General features: G+C 37.7%; 1 protein-coding gene across 6 annotated transcripts in view; it reads right to left on the bottom strand.

Moving 5' to 3' along the window:
• The window catches only part of NEK1 (NIMA related kinase 1), a 248,558-nt gene that overhangs the window by 204,825 nt on the left and 23,084 nt on the right, over positions 1-20,649 (bottom strand). For all 6 annotated transcript variants that reach the window (XM_047856749.1, XM_047856753.1, XM_047856750.1 and 3 more), the window contains exons 5-8: positions 15,148-15,245; positions 6,894-6,977; positions 3,613-3,680; positions 3,410-3,496 (exon numbers count right to left, since the gene is read on the bottom strand). In XM_047856749.1, the coding sequence (XP_047712705.1) occupies positions 3,410-3,496; positions 3,613-3,680; positions 6,894-6,977; positions 15,148-15,245 (337 nt within the window). The remainder of the gene's footprint in view (positions 1-3,409; positions 3,497-3,612; positions 3,681-6,893; positions 6,978-15,147; positions 15,246-20,649) is intronic.

Raw genomic sequence — 20,649 nt, 5'->3', positions numbered from 1 at the left:
CAAATGATAAAAGTAGCTATCCCAGATTAGAAGCAGTTGCCCAAGCAATTATTTTAAAGTTTTATTAAAGAAATGTACTATTTAAAAGAACAAAATCAGTAAATTTCATGAATATTCTAGTTATTTTATTCAATTATTTATGAAATGCCATGATTTAAAAAAATATAAGGGGCACCTGGGAGGCTCAGTTGGGCATCCGACTCTTGATTTCATCCCAAGTCATGATTTCGAGGTTCATGGGATCGGGCCCCACCCCACATCAGGATAACGCTGACAATACAGGACCTACTCGGGATTCTCTTTCTCCCTCTCTCCTGCCCTACCTCCAGATGCACATGTGTGCTCTTTCTCAAAATAAACATCTTTTAAAAATAATAAAATTAAAAATCTATATATTATAAAAGCAAAATAGTGTTTTCATGATAAACAAGAAAATATTTACTCAAATTTATCTGAAACATAGGACAGCCAACTGAAATATTATATAAGGTAAATATATTTATTTAATCTTAACTTAAGGACTTAGTTATAATGTCTCCTTTATAGTTTCTTCCTCTCTTTTACACATATTTTTATAATTAAATGCTATCTTCCATTTTTAAAAAGAAAAAATAAAAATCTCATAGTTCAGAGCAACAGTTGCCCTTAGTAGTCAATAAAAACAAAAACCACTACTCCTGAAAGCTGAACTTATTGGAAAAAAAGAAAATCCAATACTGAAATCCCAAAGTTACTTTAACTAAACTCACAAAAAGCTACAAATATAAATCTGTAACCCCCAAAATTTATTTAGTTTCAAGATCAACTAGCAAAAAATGTGAATAGTAATTAAGCCATTTAGTAACTTGTACATGTTAGTACATGTAACATGTATAATCAAAACCATTACACTAATGATGCTATTTTAAAAATACTTTAAAACATATTTAGAAAAATATGAATTTTAAAGTATACTGACAATGCTCATCCACGACATTTTTAAACTATTTTCCCCACAAAATTAGTTTTATAGAAAATACTCAGGGGTGCCTGGGTGGCTTAGTCGGTTAAGTGTCCAACTTCAGCTCAAGTCATGATCTCACGGTTCCCTGAGTTGGAGCCTGTGTCGGGCTCTGTGCTGCAGCTGGGAGTCTGAAGCCTGCTTCAGATTCTCCCTCTTGCCCCTCCCCTGCTCACACTCTGTCACTCTCTCTCTCTCAAAAATAAAAATAAACATTACAATAAAAAGTTCTCAGGCGTCTGGGTGGCTCAGTCGGTTAAGCATCCGACTTCAGCTCAGGTCATGATCTCACACTGTGAGTTCAAGCCCCACGGCACACTCTGTGCTGACAGCTCAGAGCCTGAAGTCTGCTTTGGATTCTGTGTCTCCCTCTCCCTCTGCCCCTCCCCTGCTCATGCTCTGCCTCTCTCTGTCTCAAAAATAAATAAAATAAAAAATTCTCAGGGCGCCCGGGTGGTTCAGTCGGTTAAGCCTCTGACTTCAGCTCGGGCCATGATCTCATGGTTGGTGGGTTCAAGCCCAGTGTTGGGCTCTGTGCTGACAGTGCTCTGTGCTCAGAGCCTGGAGCCTGCTTCAGATTCTGTGTCTCTGTCTCTCTCTCTCTCCCATTCCCATGCTCACACTCTGTCTCTCAAAAATAAAGTGTTTAAAAAAAATTTTTTTTTTAATTCACCAAAGGATTAAATACATTCCTAATTTAAAGATAAAGACTGATATTTTTCACAGTTGACTTATTCATAAGATACAGAAATAGCATTAAAGTCTAAAATCACTTCAGTTCAGGGCACATGCGTGGGTCAGCTGGTTAAGTATCCAGCTTCTGATTTTGGCTCAGGTCATGATGTCACAGTTCTTGAATTCAAGCCCTGCTTTGGGCTCCATGCTGAGAGCAGAGGAGCCTGCTTGGGATTCTCTCTCTCCCCTACTCTCTGCCCCTCCCTCACTCTCTCTCTCTCAAAATAAATACATAAACTTAAAAAACTTACTTTAGCTCAAAGAAAATGCTAGTATCGTTAAGAATATACACTAAATAATACTTTCCATGAACTAGACTGATTATTGTAATTTAAATTCATTTAAAAAATACATTAATGTTCTCAGTCTCAAGCGCTCAGGTTTCAAACATAGCTTCCTTCCCACTCAAAAAAAGGAGCTATCGTTTTCTTCCTTTTAACTTCTGTGAGTGCTTTCAAAGTTTTTTTTAGTTTATTTACTTATTATTTTGAGAGAAAAAGAGCACGCATGCACACAAACAAGCATGGAGCTCAAAGCAGGACCTGAACTCACGAACTGTGACATCATGACCTGAGCCAAAATCAAAAGTTGGATGCTTAACCAACTGAGCCGTGCCCTGAGCTTCAGTAATTTTAGATTTTAATGCTATTTCTGTCAGTGCAGAGCCCGAAGCCAGGCTCAAACTCATGAACCACGAAATCATGTCCTGAGCCAAAGTCAGTCACTTGAGTGACAGAGCCACCGAAGTACCCCTGCTTTCAAATTTAAGACCAATATTTCTTGGCTAGTATATTTCAGTTAGAAAGAAAATAAATGGTAAATAGAATTCAGCAGCAGAATTCTTCATCCCAGTCACATGTTCTACAATCTGTTAGCCACAGTACAACTCAATGATTAGGGATTTGGGCTTGGGAGCCAGATGCCTGGAACTTGCAAGTTGCTTTCCCTCTCTCTCTGCATTTGGCTTCCTTACAAGGAAAAAGAGGAATAATTAATGCTTACAACTCACTAGATTATTGTGAAGAGTAAAGGAGTCAATACATAGAAAGCATTCAAACCAGTGCCGGGCACATAATTTGTTCAATAAATATTAACTATTAGATATTTCAATAGAAAGTGCTATGACAAAGACCAAAGTAAATATTCTATTTCCAATTATAACTTAAACAATAAGGTGATACTTTCTATAGTTCCTTTATTTATTTATTTTTTTTTTTAAATTTTTTTTTTCAATGTTTATTTATTTTTGGGACAGAGAGAGACAGAGCATGAACGGGGGAGGGGCAGAGAGAGAGGGAGACACAGAATCGGAAACAGGCTCCAGGCTCTGAGCCATCAGCCCAGAGCCTGATGCGGGGCTCGAACTCACAGACTGCGGGATCGTGACCTGGCTGAAGCCAGACGCCCAACCGACTGCGCCACCCAGGCGCCCCTATAGTTCCTTTAGAAAGACAGTGAAATAACTTATTTGCAATCCCCCCTCATTGTATAGCAAAAAAATGGATGTACGCGCGTGTGTATGTATATGTGTACATACATATATATATACATACACACACATATATATTTTTATGAGCATTAATGATTTTGCAATAATATCCTGAAGTCAGTAAATACAGCAGAAGAGAAAGATTTAAAGGGAATATATCATGTAATGAATATCATTTTAAATACCTTTTATTATTGTAAGGTTTGTTTTCACAGATTTCAGGTGACAAGTAGTATGGGGTCCCTATGCAAGTTCGAGCCAGTTCTACAGTACTAGGACAAAAAAAGAATTATTGGAGAAGCTTAAGATACTAAAATATATTATAAATTAAAACATATACACCACCATGGACATTTTATCAAAACAAAGTTTAAAATTAGTATGTTACCTATTAAGTACTCTAGCGATTCCAAAATCTCCAAGTTGTATTGTCCCATCTTTGGTTAAAAATATGTTCTGTTTAAGAGATATAAAAAGCCAGAAATATTGTTACAGTCTAGTCCTGACAACTCTTTTCACAAAAACAAAGCTAGTTTAAAAAAAGCTGGGAGGTGCCTGGGTGGCTCAGTCGGTTAAGCATCCAAATTCAGCTCACGTCATGATCTCATGGTTTGTGAGTTTGAGCCCCACAATGGGCTCTCTGCTGTCAGCATGGAAGCACATTCAGATCCTCTATCTCCCTCTCTCTGCCCCTCCCCTGCGTGCACATGCTTGCTCTCTCTCTCTCTCAAAAATAAACTTTTTAAATTTTTTTAGTGTTTATTTTTGAAGGAGAGAGAGACAGAGTGTGAGGTGGGGGGGTGGGGGGGCGGGCAGAGAGAGAGACACACAGAATCCAAAACAGGCTCCAGGCTCTGAGCTGTCAGCACAAAGCCCAACGCAGGGCTTGAACTCATGAACCGTGAGATCATGATCTGAGCCGAAGTCAGACACAACCAACTGAGCCACCAACCAGGCGCCCCATAAACAAACATTTTTTAAAAAGCTGGAATAACTGTATATCCACATACAAAAGAATGAATGTAGGTCCTTATACCATATACAAAAATTAACTCAAAATGGATTCCTAAATATAAGAACTGAAACTATATGACTGCTAGAGGAATATATGGGAGTATATCTTTGTGTTATTGGGTTGGGCAATGGTTTCTTAAATATAACACCAAAAGCACAAGCAAAGAAGAGAATATAAAGTGGACTTCACCAAAATTAAAAACTTTTGTTCAAAGAACACTATATCAAAAGTGAACAGACAACCCACAGAACTGGAGAAAATATTTGCAAATCATGTATCCAGAATAAAGAACTCTTACAATTCATTAGCAACAAAAGACAACCCACTTAAAATACACAAAGTCACATATTATGATTCCATTTATATAAAATGTCCAGAAACAGGCAAATCCATTGAGAAAGAAAGTAAATTAGTGGTTTCCAGAGTCTAGGTAGAGAGGGAATGGAAAGTGATTGCTAATGGTACAGGGTTTCTTTTTGGAGTTATAAAAAAATGTTCTAGAATTAGAGAATGGTAATGGTTTCAAAACTCTGTGAATATACTAAAAATCACTGAACAATACATTTCCAGTGGGTGAATATTAAGGTATTTGAAATATATCTCAATACAACTTCAAATAAATGAACCCAGACTCCCCCATTAAAAAAAAATGCCTAAAAATTCCAATTAGCCTAAATATAACAAAAGAATCTTAAAATTTTCCAATAATTTACCCAATTAATTTGCATTCATAAATATATAACCCCAATGCTCTATCAAACAGTAAAGGCAGGAGTTTGTGGCACATAAATTAAACTCCACATCATTTAGGAGACTTGACTCAGACACATGTTCACAGGCAAAGATGACACAAAGCAGGGATGAGGGGGATGGAGTAAAATGGGGTGAAATTGGGATTAGGTGGCAGAGAGTTGGGGGACAGGAAGGATGAGGTATGAAGCTCCCATCACAGATCCTTCTCTTCCTACTACACATCTGGAGGCAATCAGGCTATACGAGAGGCTACAGGTGTAAGAAGGTAAGACAAACACATGGCCTTGACACCAGGAGACAAATACCCTCTGATCTACCTAGTCTGAGGACTGAGAAAGCCCAGTGGGGCATCCATGAAAGAAACTCTACACACAGATGAGTGAGCTATGGGGACAAAACATCTCCCACAAAGAGTTTCCAAAAAAAAAAAAGCCAATAAAATAATCAGAACAAGAATTCACTCCAGACAGAATTTATTCTACAAAACAGTGACAGAAACTTTAAAATAAGTATGTTTAGCTAAGGGAGGGGTGCCTGGATGGCTCAGTCATTAGGGCATGTGACTCTTGATCTCAGGGTTGTAAGTTTGAGCCCCATGTTGGGTGTAGAGATTACTTAAAAATAAAATCTTTAAAAAACAAAAAGAAAGGAAATTGCAAAGAGATAAATGAAAGAAATCCGTTTAAAAAGAACAAGACATCATGAAATAAAAACCAATCAGATTAAGAACAGAGGTATATGAAAAACCATTTAGAAATTTTGGAGAAAAAAAATAGTCATTATAAAAAACAAGTAAATTGATATGTATCAGTTTAGACAAAATTAAAAAAGGATTTGGGTAACTTGAAAGTAGGCTGAGAAATTCACCTAGAAGGCAACTGAGAGACAAAGAAATAAAATGTGAAAGAACAAATAAGGTACTTGGAAGGGCTAGATTAAGAAGCTACAACACAGGTCTAGAAACATAATTCAGAAGACCATGACGGTAATGATAGAGAAATAATATCTGAAAAAATTCTGCTAAACATTTTCCAGAACATTTCTAGGTGAATATACATTCTCAGATCAAAAGTACACAACATAATAAAAACTGAACTTCACCAATGCACAACCCTATGAAATTTCAGAACAATGGAGACATACAGAATATCATATAGTCATCCAAAGAGAAAAAACAGGGTAAGAAACCACTGACTAAATTCCTAAATAGCAACACTAGAGGCCAAGAGACAAATGAGTAATATCTTCAAAATATTCTTCAAAATATTCTTCATCTTCAAAATTCTTTAGGAAAACAAATTTCTAGCCTAGAAGTTTATATCCAAATTATCATTAAAGTAAGAGAATGGAAAAAAGTCATCTTCAGACATAAAATATCCCCCAAAATATACCTTCCACATATTTATTTTTTGGGTTTTTTTCCCATCATTATGAGAGTAAACCCAGAAGGAGGATATAGGAAAGAGGCAGGAGCTATAACACACAAGGCATATAAGGAGGATATCTAGTATTATGGTGAAGGGAGAACAGTGAAGAGAGAACCGATAATCCGATGCAGACTGGATCAGGTTCAAAAATTTTAGCCTAAGACAACACTGGCTCCAAGTCCATATCCATTTAGAAGTTATTAGTGACAGGGGCGCCTGGGTGGCGCAGTCGGTTAAGCGTCCGACTTCAGCCAGGTCACGATCTCGCGGTCCGTGAGTTCGAGCCCCGCGTCGGGCTCTGGGCTGATGGCTCGGAGCCTGGAGCCTGTTTCCGATTCTGTGTCTCCCTCTCTCTCTGCCCCTCCCCCATTCATGCTCTGTCTCTCTCTGTCCCAAAAATAAATAAACGTTGAAAAAAAAAAAAATTTAAAAAAAAATAAAAAAAAGAAGTTATTAGTGACAAAATAATCATACCTGTGACTTTATGTCTCGATGAAGAATTTTTCGATCATGTACATGTTTCAAGGCCAAACATATCTGCACAAACCAATCCAAAATCTAAGAGGGAAAATCAGATTTGTCATTTCTTTTATTAAAATTTACATCTCACAGTATTCTTTTCTTAACCAAAAAAAAAAGCATTCAGGAATATCTGGGGTTGAAGGGAACTAAGTCCTTAAAAAAAGAAATTTAGTCTACAATTTTTAACTTTACTGTAATTAATGTCACTAACATTAAGTAGATATTCAAGCTGATATATCATGTGCAAGGGTCCACACTGACTTTAAAATGTAAGAGACTGCTACTGAAGCATCTCTTATAAATCAGAATATAGAAAGAAACTTCCAGAAAAGAGTGAAAAATGAATATACTAGGAGGGTAAGTGACTTTATATTTAAATACATCTTTTTTCTCCATAAATAAAAATCACGAGGGGAAAAATACCAGGCTAGAAATTTGGAAAACATAGCTGAGTTTTATCTCTTTCCACATTCACCATATATAAACATACTCTCTGAAGTTGGCTACTTAAAAGTACAAGGGCTTAATTTCTACCTCGTTCCTAACACCAAAAGAATTCCAAGTAGATGGCTTTTTTAAACAGGCAAAAATTAAACCATACAATGGTAAAAGAAAATAGAGGTTGATTTTCTATAATCTTTGATTGAAGGACTTTCAAAACTGACTTAAAACCCATAAGTTACAAAAATAAAGACTGACCATGTTCACTATATAAAATTTAAAACATCTGCAGGGCAAAATATATAATCGAGTATAATAATTAAGAAAATACTTGCAACATAATTGATAGATTGCTAATTCTGTAATATGCAAAAGTTCATCCAAATCACTAAGAAAAATACTGGCAGTCAAAATAAGAAGTGGAGAAAAGACTAGAAAAGCAAATGATGGAGAAAAAATAAGCCAATAAATGTACACACAAAATACTAATAAAAAATTTTTAATAATAACACTAAATAAAACAAGACACTTTTGTAACTTGAGAAAAATAAAATAACACACAAGGTTGGCCAGAATGTGAGGAAATAAGTCTTTGCATACCTTGTTTGCGAGAAAGTTAATTATAGTCATTTGGAAAACTATGCAAAAATTTTAAATTCACATACCATTGAAAGAGCAATTGGAATTTCAAATTTGTCCTACAGATACAGTATCACAAATACAAAAGGATGTATCCAGCAACGTTCATCAAAGCAAAAAAATATAAACACCTAAATACACCTAAATACATGTAAATATATTGTGATATCACTGTACTAGATACACAGCCATTGAAAAGAATTAAGTACTTCCATGTTTCCTTAAAGGGGAAAAAAGAGAAATAAAGATGGGAAAAAGGGGGTGGGGACACTGGCCCTTGAAATACTATGGAAGTCACCTCAGCATGAAAGAATGGGGCTTTCTTTTTTTTTTTTTAATTTTTTTTTAACGTTTATTTATTTTTGACACAGAGAGAGACAGAGAGAGAGGGAGACAGAATCGGAAGCAGGCTCCAGGCTCTGAGCCATCAGCCCAGAGCCCGACGCGGGGCTCGAACTCACGGATCGCGAGATCGTGACCCGGGCTGAAGTCGGACGCTTAACCGACTGAGCCACCCAGGCGCCCCAAGAGTGGGGCTTTCAATCAGGGGGGAGGTACAACAATGGCTGTCCACCTCCTTGTCTGCACCTCCAAGATCAGAAATTGCAATTAACAATCAGAGAACAGGGGTGCCTGGGTAGCTCAATCAGCTGAGTGTCCAACTTTTGATTTAGGCTCTGGTCATGATCCAGGGTCATGGGACTGAACTCCATGTCAGGCTATGCACTGAGTATGGAACCTGCTTAAGATTCATTCCTCTCTCTCCCTCCGCCTCTTTCCCCGCTTGTGCACTCTCTCTCTCTCTCATTAAAATAATAATGATAATAATAAATAATCAGAGCACAGATCCCTGACATTTGGAGGACATGGACCTTTTTGCTCACCCTGGTTCCCACAAGTGCATTCAAACTGCTTCTGGAAAGTATGCAGGGCTGAATGCCTGAGTGCTGGGAGGTGCGAAATGGGAGGCAGCCACTGTTACCTAGCTAAGACCTAAAATTGATTGAAAATAAACAAAATTTATTATTTAAGCTTTCACCTACAAGTTGCATGCCTACAACAGACTCCAGAGATCCAAAATAGTTTCACAGGATAGATTCTGCCACTGTAATTGTTGTGTAAGTGGGGAGAGAGATTCCTCCTGCTTCCTACTCCACCATCTTCCCAGAATCCTCCTCATCTATATTTACTTTAAAATATTTTGTCCTTTGATTAAATAGGTAACCATATATTATTTTTCAGGTGCATACACTACTATTAGTAAATACACTATCAATATATTAATTAGCTCAACATTGCTGTAAAAGCAGCATGGTAAGACTTGCCAAATCAAAAAGAAGCTCAGCCTTTCCTGGGTTAAATTTGTATAGGAAATTATTATTAAACAAATATTTCAGAAAATGGGAAAGTTCTAGACATTTGCCAATGACTTTGCTATCCAGATTTACACTTAAGGAAAATATTCATCAAGCCCTTATTAAATATCCCTATAGAAATTTTTATTCTGGTATTGGTTACTATAATTAATTAACCAGACTTCCAGTCTAAATCATTTTGTTACACAGGCCTTTCTCTTCCTACTTCCAATCTAGAAATGAACAAAACCATCTCAGACTCAAGCCACCCTGCAGTCTAAAACAAAACATGGACTCTGGCCCCCATGTTTTTATGCTTCAAGGCCCAGAACATGGCAGGATGTAGTAGGAGTAAGATGTTTCTGTTTAACTAATTCCCATTTCAAACAGGCTAAAATATATAATGTTCTTATTTGTGCTAACAAAACATCATTCTGAAGGGTAGAAAAATGCTATTAATTAAAAAAAAAAGACTTGCAAAATTCTTATTGTTTATTATGGAATAATTTCAGAGATGGACAAAAATACATAGAGTAGACCTCCATAATAATTTCTAGGATGACAAGATGCATAACATATAGTACATACACATACATCATTATGTACTAAGAACATTTATCCAAGTGCAGAACCAAATCCACAGACTATCAATGTATTTTACAGAATGTTACAAAATTTAATAGCAAGCATTTTAAAGTTCAATAAAGACAAATGAATAAAAATGAGCACAAGCAATGGAATGTATTAGGTACAATTCTAATAAAAAAATAGCACTCTATACATTAACATACATTACTATTTGACTTCACCACAACAGTGAAGTTGGCTATGTGGAATGAACATCCCTATTAATGAATGAGGAAATAATCTCAAAATAGTTAAGTCATTTGTTAACATAACAATTACCAAGCTGATAAGTAGAACAATGACTGAAACCCAAGTTTTCTTACTCCACGTTCTGTGCCCTATTTAGTACACTTAACTGTGGAAACAGGAGATAAGTAAAGTAAGAAACAGGACATTACCTTATTTAATAGTACTTAACTAAAATATAACCCAAGATCTCACCTGATCATATTTTCAAGTTACTGCCAACAAACCATAAGTCCCCATCTACATGGTATTATCAAACACATGATTAGTTGTGCCAATTTATAGACACAGCTTTCCTAAGTACCATGAGAGGTCATTAGTGAAAATTGTGATCTCTGTTTTACAGTAAATTACAACCTTGTTGAAGAAATAATTATAATGTGAAATTATTCCGACTACATTAATTAAGGGTGCATGATGCAGTAAAAATAAGTGTAGAGTTGAGCGAATACCATGGAGTATTACATAGCAGGTAGAAGCAACAAATGCACAGATAGCAAAACAAATGGATCAGAAACAGTACTAGGGGAAAAACAGAACTAAATGAGGTATCACACAACAGGTATGCATGTAAAAATACAAGACAACGTGCAGAGAAAGCATTTAACAAAATACAGCATCCTTTCTTGATAAAAACCCTCAAGAAAGTAGGGGTAGAAGGACCATACCTCAAGATCATAAAAGCCATATATGAAAGACCCACTGCTAATATCATCCTCAAGGGGGAAAAACTGAGAGCTTACCCCCCAAGGTCAGGAACATGACAAGGATGTCCACTCTCACCACTGTTATTCAACATGGTATTGGAAGCCTTAGCCTCAGCAATCAGACAACACAAAGGAATAAAAGGCATCCAAATCGGCCAGGAGGAAGTCAAACTTTCACTCTTTGCAGATGAAATGATACTCTATATGGAAAACCCCAAATATTCCACCAAAAATCTGTTAGAACTGATCCATGAATTCAGCAAAGTCGCAGGATATAAAATCAATTCAAAGAAATTAGTTGCATTCTTATACACCAATAATGAAGCAACAGAAAGAGAAATCAAGAAATCAATCCCATTTACAATTGCACCAAAAACCATAAAGTACCTAGGAATAAACATAACCAAAGAGGTGAAAAATCTATACACTGAAAACTACAGAAAACTAATGAAACTGAAAAAGACACACACACACAAAAAATGGAAAAACATTCCATGCTCCTAGATTGGAAGAACAAATATTGTTAAAATGTCAACACTAACCAAAGCAATCTGTTAATTCAATGCAATCCCTATCAAAATAACACTAGCATTTTTCACAGAGCTAGAACAAACAATCCTAAATTTGTATGGAACCAGAAAAGACCCTGAATAGCCAAAGCAATCTTGAAAAAGAAAACCAAAGCTGGAGGCATCACAATCCCAGACTTCAAGACATATTACAAAACTGTAATCATCAAGACAGTATGGTACTGGCATAAGAACAGACACTCGGATCAATGGAACAGAATACAGAACCCAGAAATGGACCCACAAACATATGGCCAACTAATCTTTGACAAAGCAGGAAAGAATATCCAATGGAATAAGGACAGTCTCTTCAGCAAACGGTGCTGGGAAAACTGGACAGCAACGTGCAGAAGAATGAACCTGGACCACTTCCTCACACCATACAGAAAAAGACACTCAAAATGGATGAAAGACCTAAATGTAAGATAGGAAGCCATCAAAATTCTCGAGGAGAAAGCAGGCAAAATCTTCTTTGATCTTGGCCACAGCAACATCTTACTCAACACATATCCGGAGGCAAGGGAAACAGAAGCAAAAATGAACCATTGGGACCTCATCAAGATAAAAAGCTTCTGCATAGTGAAGGAAACAGTCAGCAAAACTAAAAGGCAACCAACAGAATGGGAGAAGATATCTGCAAATGGCATATGAGATAATGGGTTAGTACCCAAAATGTAAAAGAACTTATCAAACTCAACACCCCCAAAAAAAAATTCAGTGTAGATATGGGCAAAGTATATGAATAGACACTTCTCTAAAGAAGACATCTAGATGGTCAACAGATGCATGAAAAAATGCTCCACATCACTCATCATCAGGGAAATACTAATCAAAACCACAATGAGATCCCACCTTACACCTGTCAGAATGACTAACATTAACAACTCAGGCAACAACAGATGTCGGTGAGGATGCGGAGAAAGAGGATCTCTTTTGCAATGCTGGTGAGAATGCAAACTGGTGCAGTCACTCTGGAAAACAGTATGGAGGCTCCTCAAAAAACTAAAAATAGAACCACCCTACGACCCAGAAACTGCACTACTAGGTATTAACCCAAGGGATACAGGTGTGCTGTTTCAAAGGGACACATGCACCCCCATGTTTATAGCAGTGCTATCAACAATAGCCAAAGTATGGAAAGAGCCCAAATGTCCATCGGCAGATGAATGGATAAAGATTATGTGGTGTGTACACACACACACACACACACACACACACACACTGGAGTATTACACAGCAATCAAAAAGAATGAAATCTTGCCACTTGCAACTACGTGGATGGAACTAGAGGGTACTAGGATGGAACTAGGGGCTAAGCGAAGGCAAAGAAAGACAAATAAATGACTTCAGTCATATGAGGAATTTAAGATACTAAACAGATAAACATAAGGGAAGGGAAGTAAAAATAATACAGAAACATGGAGGGGGACAAAACATAAGAGACTCTTAAATATACAGAACAGAGGGTTGCTGGAGGGCTTGTGGGAGGGAGAGATGGGCTAAATGGATAAGGGGCTTAAGGAATCTACTCCTGAAATCATTGTTGCACTATATGCTAACTAACGTGGATGTAAATTAAACAATAAGTAAATTTTAAAAAATTAAAATTAAAAAATTAAAAATATAAGACCATGATATCCACTTTGAAAAAATACAGAGAGACATTCATTACAGATACTGAAATAGCTGCCTAAAGAAACAAAAAAGCATAGGCTTTGCTGGAATGGGATATAATGTAGCTATTAAAACAAATATAATTGATCAACATGGACAAACATGTGACAATAATCAAGATAATTTTTTAACACAGCCTGTATTTTTTCCCTTGTATTATAAGTAACATTTCCCTTGCTTTCTAAATATTTTTTTAATTTGAGTATAGTTGATACACACTGTTGCATTAGCTTCAGGTGTACAACGTAGTGATTTGATAAGTTTGTATGTTTACAAACGTAGCTATCATCTATCTCCATACATTGCTATTACAATATCACTGACTCTACTCCTCATGCTGTGCCTTTTATTGCAGTAACTTATTCATTCTACAACTGGAAGCCCCTATCACCCACTGCTCTTTACCCATCTTGCCAAACATCCCTCCCCTTGCCACTGCTGCCACTGCTGGCAACCAGCAGTTTGTTCTATTTATAAGTTTGGGTACTCAAGGTAATTGTTAAGTGACAAAAGCAAGATAGAGTATGCAATGTATAATATTCCATGTCTGAATATCTGTGTCTTGATGTATATATGTACATGTGCAAGTATGAAAAAGAAAATTTGGAAAAAGACACCTAAAAACGTAGTAATCTTCAGGGATGGAACAGTGGGCAAAGAATTATTTCCATTTCTGAACCTTTTAATAATTTTACAATTTAAGCCTGTAAACAAATATTTAATAAACTCTGGAGTTAGATACTAGTAAGTTCAAACACTAACTATACAATTTGGGACAAGCTACTTAACGTGTTAGATTTCTTATCTATTAAATAAACTACACTAATTCATGGGGGATTATAAAGTTTAAAAGAGACAAAAAATATAACATTCCTAGCACATGGCTCTCCCCATTCCCTTTTGTAAAAGCACATAATAAAAATTAAGAATGGGTGATAATGAGAACTGCAATAGAAATTTAGAGAAGGAAAAGATCACAGATTAGAGTGCTTGTGGAAAATCAAAGGAAAGGCTGGGACTTAAGCTGAACTGTAATTAAAAAAAAGGTAGAATATTAATAATAGAGAGTTGGCAAGAAAGTATTACCAAAATAAAAGAAATAATAAATACACAGGAAAAATGAGATGTATAAACATGTGTCCTTAACACAAATAGTGCCAAACAGGGAATAAATGATCAATAAATATTTGTTAAATGAGAAGGGGTGCATATTAGAGAATACTAAAAAAAAAAATTAGATGGGGTGCCTGGATGGCTCAGTCAGTTAAGCGTCTGATTTCCCCTCAGGTCATGATCTCACAGTTTGTGAATTTGAGCCCCACGTCGGGATCTGTGCTGACAGCTCAGAACCTGGAGACTGCTTCCGATTCTGTGTCTCCCTCTCTCTCTGCTCCTTACCCACTTATGCTTTGTCTCTCAAAAATGAATAAACATTAGGAAAAAAAAAAAAAGACTGCTCAGGTAGGATAGGGTCATATTTTAGAGATCTCTAAGGTCAAAACAGATATTAGATTTAATGTAGTTGCTAATGCAAGGCCTCCAGAGCTAGAATTACCTAGGAAAGCCACATTGTAGGAAAATATGGTCTGGCAGCAGTAAGCCAAATTGACAGAATATAAAATAATTAGTCGTAATGAATAATTAAGTTATATACATAAATATATGCATTTATACACACACACGCAAAGGATATAAATATATTACAAATATAATAATAACATTATAGACAAGAAATGAGATGGGGAACTAATAGAAACTAATTAGAACAGATAGGGAACTAATAGAAACTAGGACAGAAATGTGACTGAGATATTAGAATTTCGATACAAAACTGTCCTAATAATTACAATTAAGCATTTGTACTTACAAATAAATACACATATAAATAAACTTCGAATTGCTTCTCAATAATCAGGAGTAAGAGTCAATCTCCTACATGCTAACTCACCTGATCCTCTTGAAACAAAATGCCTTTCTGAGCATTAATTCGTTTAAACAGATCGCCTCCTTCACAGTAATCCATCACTATGTAGAGAGAACCATTTTCTACAAAATATAAACATTAAATTTTTTAAAATGTATGTCAAAAGTATAGCTAAAGGTACTCAAGGGTTTACTAAAATGCAGCAATTAATTATGTTCTACTGAAAACCAGAACCATCTTCAAAAGAACTGGAGTGCAAAATCCGGTTATACAGATTGTATAATAACCTGGGTTAACAGGCAGCTCCATCATTAAAGATTTTCTACTAAGAATACAGCATCTTACTGAACAGCAGTATCCACGTTGGTCTAAACATCTCTGGAACACAGACAAAATGCAGGCAAACATACTTGCTTTCATTTAATAGATATATTTTCTTAAACATCATCTATAAAAACATGTTTTTCTACCAATTTGTCAAAGATGGATTATAACTTAGTTTCTAATTGACCATTACTTTTCAGCTTTGTTTCATCCACTTAATCTATTACTTACTAAATATCAGATGTTGCAATGAATTCTGAGGACTCAACAGTGAGTAAGATTGTACACTCTTGGAGCTTTCTTTGATTTTATTGCTCTTTTTAAAAATTGTATATAATGTGTGAACATGAAAATAGGGCATTATCTTATTCCCCTTTATGACTCAGTCCACAGGAAAAGACATTTCTGTGACTCTACCTACGTCTAGTCTAGACAGGACTAGAAGAACACTTCTCATCCTTCCCTCCATCTTTAGTCTTATGTAAGAGTATCACTATGCTTATTCTGCCCAAATTAGAGAGTAGCTGATATCACTTGTAACATTTACTAAGCTACTACTTACTAGTGAGACTACTGCAACTCAAAGAACAGTTTTCATTTCTTTTACTCTTCTGTGCTTATAGCCTTATTTCCATCAGTACTTGCATCTTGCACCTTGTGGTAGTGTTCTTGTTACCATACCTCCTTTTGATAAACTGTTTTTAACATGCCATGGATTGGGAACCTATATGACTGAGCTAATTAAGAATCTGTTGGGGCGCCTGGGTGGCTCAGTCGGTTAAGCGTCCGACTTCAGCTCAGGTCACGATCTCGCGGTCCGTGAGTTCGAGCCCCGCGCCGGGCTCTGTGCTGACTGCTCAGAGCCTGGAGCCTGTTTCAGATTCTTTGTTTCCCTCTCTCTCTGACCCTCCCCCGTTCATGCTCTGTCTCTGTCTCAAAAATAAACGTTAAAAAAAAATTTTTAAAAAAAGAATCTGTATAATTCATTGGGACTTCTAAGAAGTCCTGGCCTCACCTCTTCCCATGGATAGAAGTAGGTAACAGCCACATCAATGTAAATAATACAGAAAATGACTGGAAGACTGGCAGGACAGACTCTCCACAGCTAAATGAAGGGAAGAGGCCACATAGGAAGGTGAAGACATGGTCAGGAGCTAAAAGTACCTGTGGGACTGACTAATGTGGGGAGTGGTGGTGGTGGGGGGGGGGGGACACCCATGGTTTGGAGAGGGGGAAGAAACAGACCCTTACACCAGGCACAGGGAACCCTCACGGGGAAGATGAATCCCCATAACATTTGGCATTGAAAACAATAGGGGCATAATTTCACACAATCTTACAATCAGTGGGGCTTAACACCAGAACATTAAAAATCAGCATGCTGGGCTCTGGGAAAGCAAGACAGCAATAGGATACTGTCACCACCCTTTAACAGAGACCACAACAAATAGCCCAGCAGAGGGGCGCCTGGGTGGCTCAGTCGGTTGAGCGTCCGACTTCAGCTCAGGTCACGATCTCGCGGTCCGCGAGTTCGAGCCCCACGTCGGGCTCTGGGCTGATGGCTCAGAGCCTGGAGCCTGTTTCCGATTCTGTGTCTCCCTCTCTCTCTGCCCCTCCCCCGTTCATGCTGTGTCTCTCTCTGTCTCAAAAATAAATAAACGTTAAAAAAAAAATTAAAAAAAAAATAGCCCAGCAGAGATGCAAAACAGATGCAGCACTTTGAAAAATGTCTGGGGCATAAAGGAGACTGGTTTATTAATCTCAGAGTTGTGCAGGCATGGCAAGGAGGTTGGGAGACTTCTCCAGGAGCAGATGAATTGGCAGGCACCACAGTATTGCCCTGTCCAGCAGTGTAGGTACATGGATACTTATAAGAAACCAGTATAGTGCCAAGACTCTCCACCTAGCCTGCTAATGGTGCAACCTGACCCACATTCCACAGGCATATCCTCTCCAGCCAGGCATTATTCCAGTTATCCTCCAACAGCAGACCCATGCACACCTTGCTAACACCCTACACCCTGTACCCACATTCTCCTGTGGGCCTCTACCTTTCAATATGCCTCTGGGAGAGCCCATCCAAAGAGATACCATAAGACTGGCAGGGTGAAAGGAGCCCCAAAAGGGACTAGCACCCCTCCAAAGTGACTCATGCTTGAGGGGCAGACAGCCAGTCCGAATGCACCCCAGAAGTGGGCTGGGAGCAGACACCTGGTCTGACTATAGGCCCTGCCCACCAATGAAAGCTTCTCAGGAGAAAACAAAGGGACAGCGCCTTGCATTTTGGTGTTACTGCATTGCTAGTAACTGCCTGGTCTGACTCAACCCAAGCCCAAGACAGCCCCAGACCAGCCCACCAACAACACAGAATCCAAACCCTGCCTAAGAGAGGCAAAGAGAGCCACTGCAGACAACTGAATTAAAGGTAAATGCCACTCAGCCACAATAGCAGAGCATATATATCACACATAGGAGACACCCCTGAAGTGCCATGTTCTGGAGAACAGGGGACATTGAATTACAGGGCACTATAAGACCTCTTTTTCATAAAGCCACTACTTTCAAGAGCCAAAAATGCAGCTGACTTTCCTAAAAAAGAAATAGACACAGAATTAGAACATATAAGGAGACAGAGGAATATGTCTCAAATGAAAGAACAGGATGAAAATCATACAAGAGACCTAAGAGGCATGGAAATAAGTAATATATCTAACAGAGAATTTAAAGTAATGATCATAAGGATGGGGGCGCCTGGGTGGCTCAATTGGTCGAGCATCTGACTCTTGATTTCAGATCAGGTCATGAACCTAGGGTTGTGGGATCAAGCCCTGCATTGGGCTCCACACAGAGCGTACAGCTTGCTTAAGATTCTCTCTCTCAATGCCCCTCTCCCCAACTTGCATGTGCATGCTCTCTAAAATATAAGTTAACAAGTAAATAATGACCATAAGGATATTATTCACTGGACTTGAGAAAACAGTGGACCTCAGTGAGACTCCTAACATCGAGATAAAAAACATAAAAAAAGAATGAATCAGAGATTAAGGACTCTATAACTGAAATAAAAAATGTACTCGATATAATAAATAGTAGACTAAAGGAAGCAGAGGAATGGATCAGCAACCAGGAGGACGGAGGAATGGGAAGCAATCAAGCCGAAGGAGAGAGAGGAAAAATAATAAAAAATTGACTTCAGGGCACCTAGGTGGCTCAGCTGGTTAAGCATCCAACTTCAGCTCAGGTAATGATCTCATGGCTTGTGGGTTCAACCCCACGGTCAGGATCTGTGCCAACAGCCCAGAGCCTGAAGCCCAGTTCAGATTCTTAACTCTGTCTCTCTCTGCCCCTCCCCCTGCTCACACTCTCTCTCAAAAATAAATAAACATAAAAAATTTTTTTAAAATAGACTTGGGAACTCAGTGACACCATCAAGGATAATCAATAATTCACATCATAGTGATCCCAGAAGAGAGAGAAAAGGAGTCAGAAAATGTATTTGAAGATAAAATAGCTGCAAACTTCCCTAATCTGGGAAAGGAAACAGAAATCCACATCCAGGAGACACAGCCCCCAACAAAATCAATGTAAGAAGGTCCACACCAAGGGGTGCCTGGGTGGCTCAGTCAGTTAAGCATCTGACTTCAGCTCAGGTCATGATCTCGCAGTTTGTGAGTTCAAGCTCCACATCAGGCTCTGTGCTGACAGCTCGGAGCCTGGAGCCTGCTTCGGATTCTGTTTCCCTCTCTCGCTGCCCTTCTCTTGCTGATGCTTGCGCTCTCTCCCTCTCTCTCAAAAGTAAATAAACATTAAAAAAAAAAAGGTCCACACCAAGACAGATAGTAATTAAAATGGCAAAAAGTAGTGATAAGAAGATTATTTTTTTTTTAATTTTTTTTTCAACGTTTTTTATTTATTTTTGGGACAGAGAGAGACAGAGCATAACGGGGGAGGGGCAGAGAGAGAGGGAGACACAGAATTGGAAACAAGCTCCAGGCTCCAAGCCATCAGCCCAGAGCCCGACGCGGGGCTCGAACTCACAGACCGCGAGATCGTGACCTGGCTGAAGTCGGACACTTAACCGACTGCGCCACCCAGGCGCCCCAAGAAGAGAATTTTAAAAACAGCAAGAGAAGATACTTAAGTACATAAGAAACCTCATAAGGCTATCAGTGCATTTTTTCAACAGAAACTTTACTGGCCAAAGGGAGTGGAATAATATATTCAAAGTGCTGAAAGAAAAATACCCGCAGCCAAGAATACTCCATGCAGTAAGGCTATCATCAGAACAGAAGGACAGGTGAAGAGTTTCTGAGACAAACAAAAATTAAAGAAAGTCTTAACCACTAAACCAGCTCTACAAAAAATGTTAGAGGGGACTCTTTGAGTAGAAAGAAAAGACCTTAACTATGAGTAAGAAAAATGGACACAAAAAAGCAGCAAAATAAGTATATGTGTAAAAATCAGTGAAAGGTTCCACAAAATAAAAGGATGTAAAATATGACACCATATACCTAAAACGTGGGGGAGAGGGAGAGTAAAGAATGTGTTTAAACTGAAGCAACCATCAAGTTAATATAGACTGCTATATGAACAGGATTTTATATACAAACATAATAGTAACCACAAATCAAAAACCAGTAGCAGATAAGCAAAATATAAAGAGAAAGGAATCCAAGTATATTACTAAGAAAGCCAACAAACCATGAGAGAAGAGAGCAAAAGAAGCAAGAAACACAGAAGAACTACAAAAACTATCATAAGACAAGTAACAAGATGGCAATAATTATATACCTATCAATAATTATTCTGAATGTAAATGGGCTAAACACTCCAATCAAAAGACACAGAGTCATGGAATGGATAAAAAAGTAAGAACCATCTATATGGTGCCTACCAGAGTCTCATTTAAGACCTAAATGCACAAGCAGATTGAAAGTGAAAGGATGGAAAGCATTCATCATGCAAATGGAACCGAACAGAAAGCTGGGGTAGCAATACTTCTAATCAGACAAACTAGATTTTTAAAACAAAGAGTATAACAAGAGACAAAGAAGGACACTACATAATCATAAAGGAAATAATCCAACAAGAAAATATAACAATTGTAAATATTTATGCACTCAACATGAAAGCAACCAAATATAGAAAGCAGCTATAAAATACAAAACATAAAGGAAGTAATCAATAGTAATATAAGAATAG

The sequence above is a fragment of the Prionailurus viverrinus genome, chromosome B1 (genome assembly GCF_022837055.1).
Source record: "Prionailurus viverrinus isolate Anna chromosome B1, UM_Priviv_1.0, whole genome shotgun sequence".
NCBI classification, from domain to species: Eukaryota; Metazoa; Chordata; class Mammalia; order Carnivora; family Felidae; genus Prionailurus; species Prionailurus viverrinus.
The sequence above is the reverse complement of the archived record's forward strand: the minus strand, read 5'-3'. Positions and strand labels throughout refer to the sequence as shown.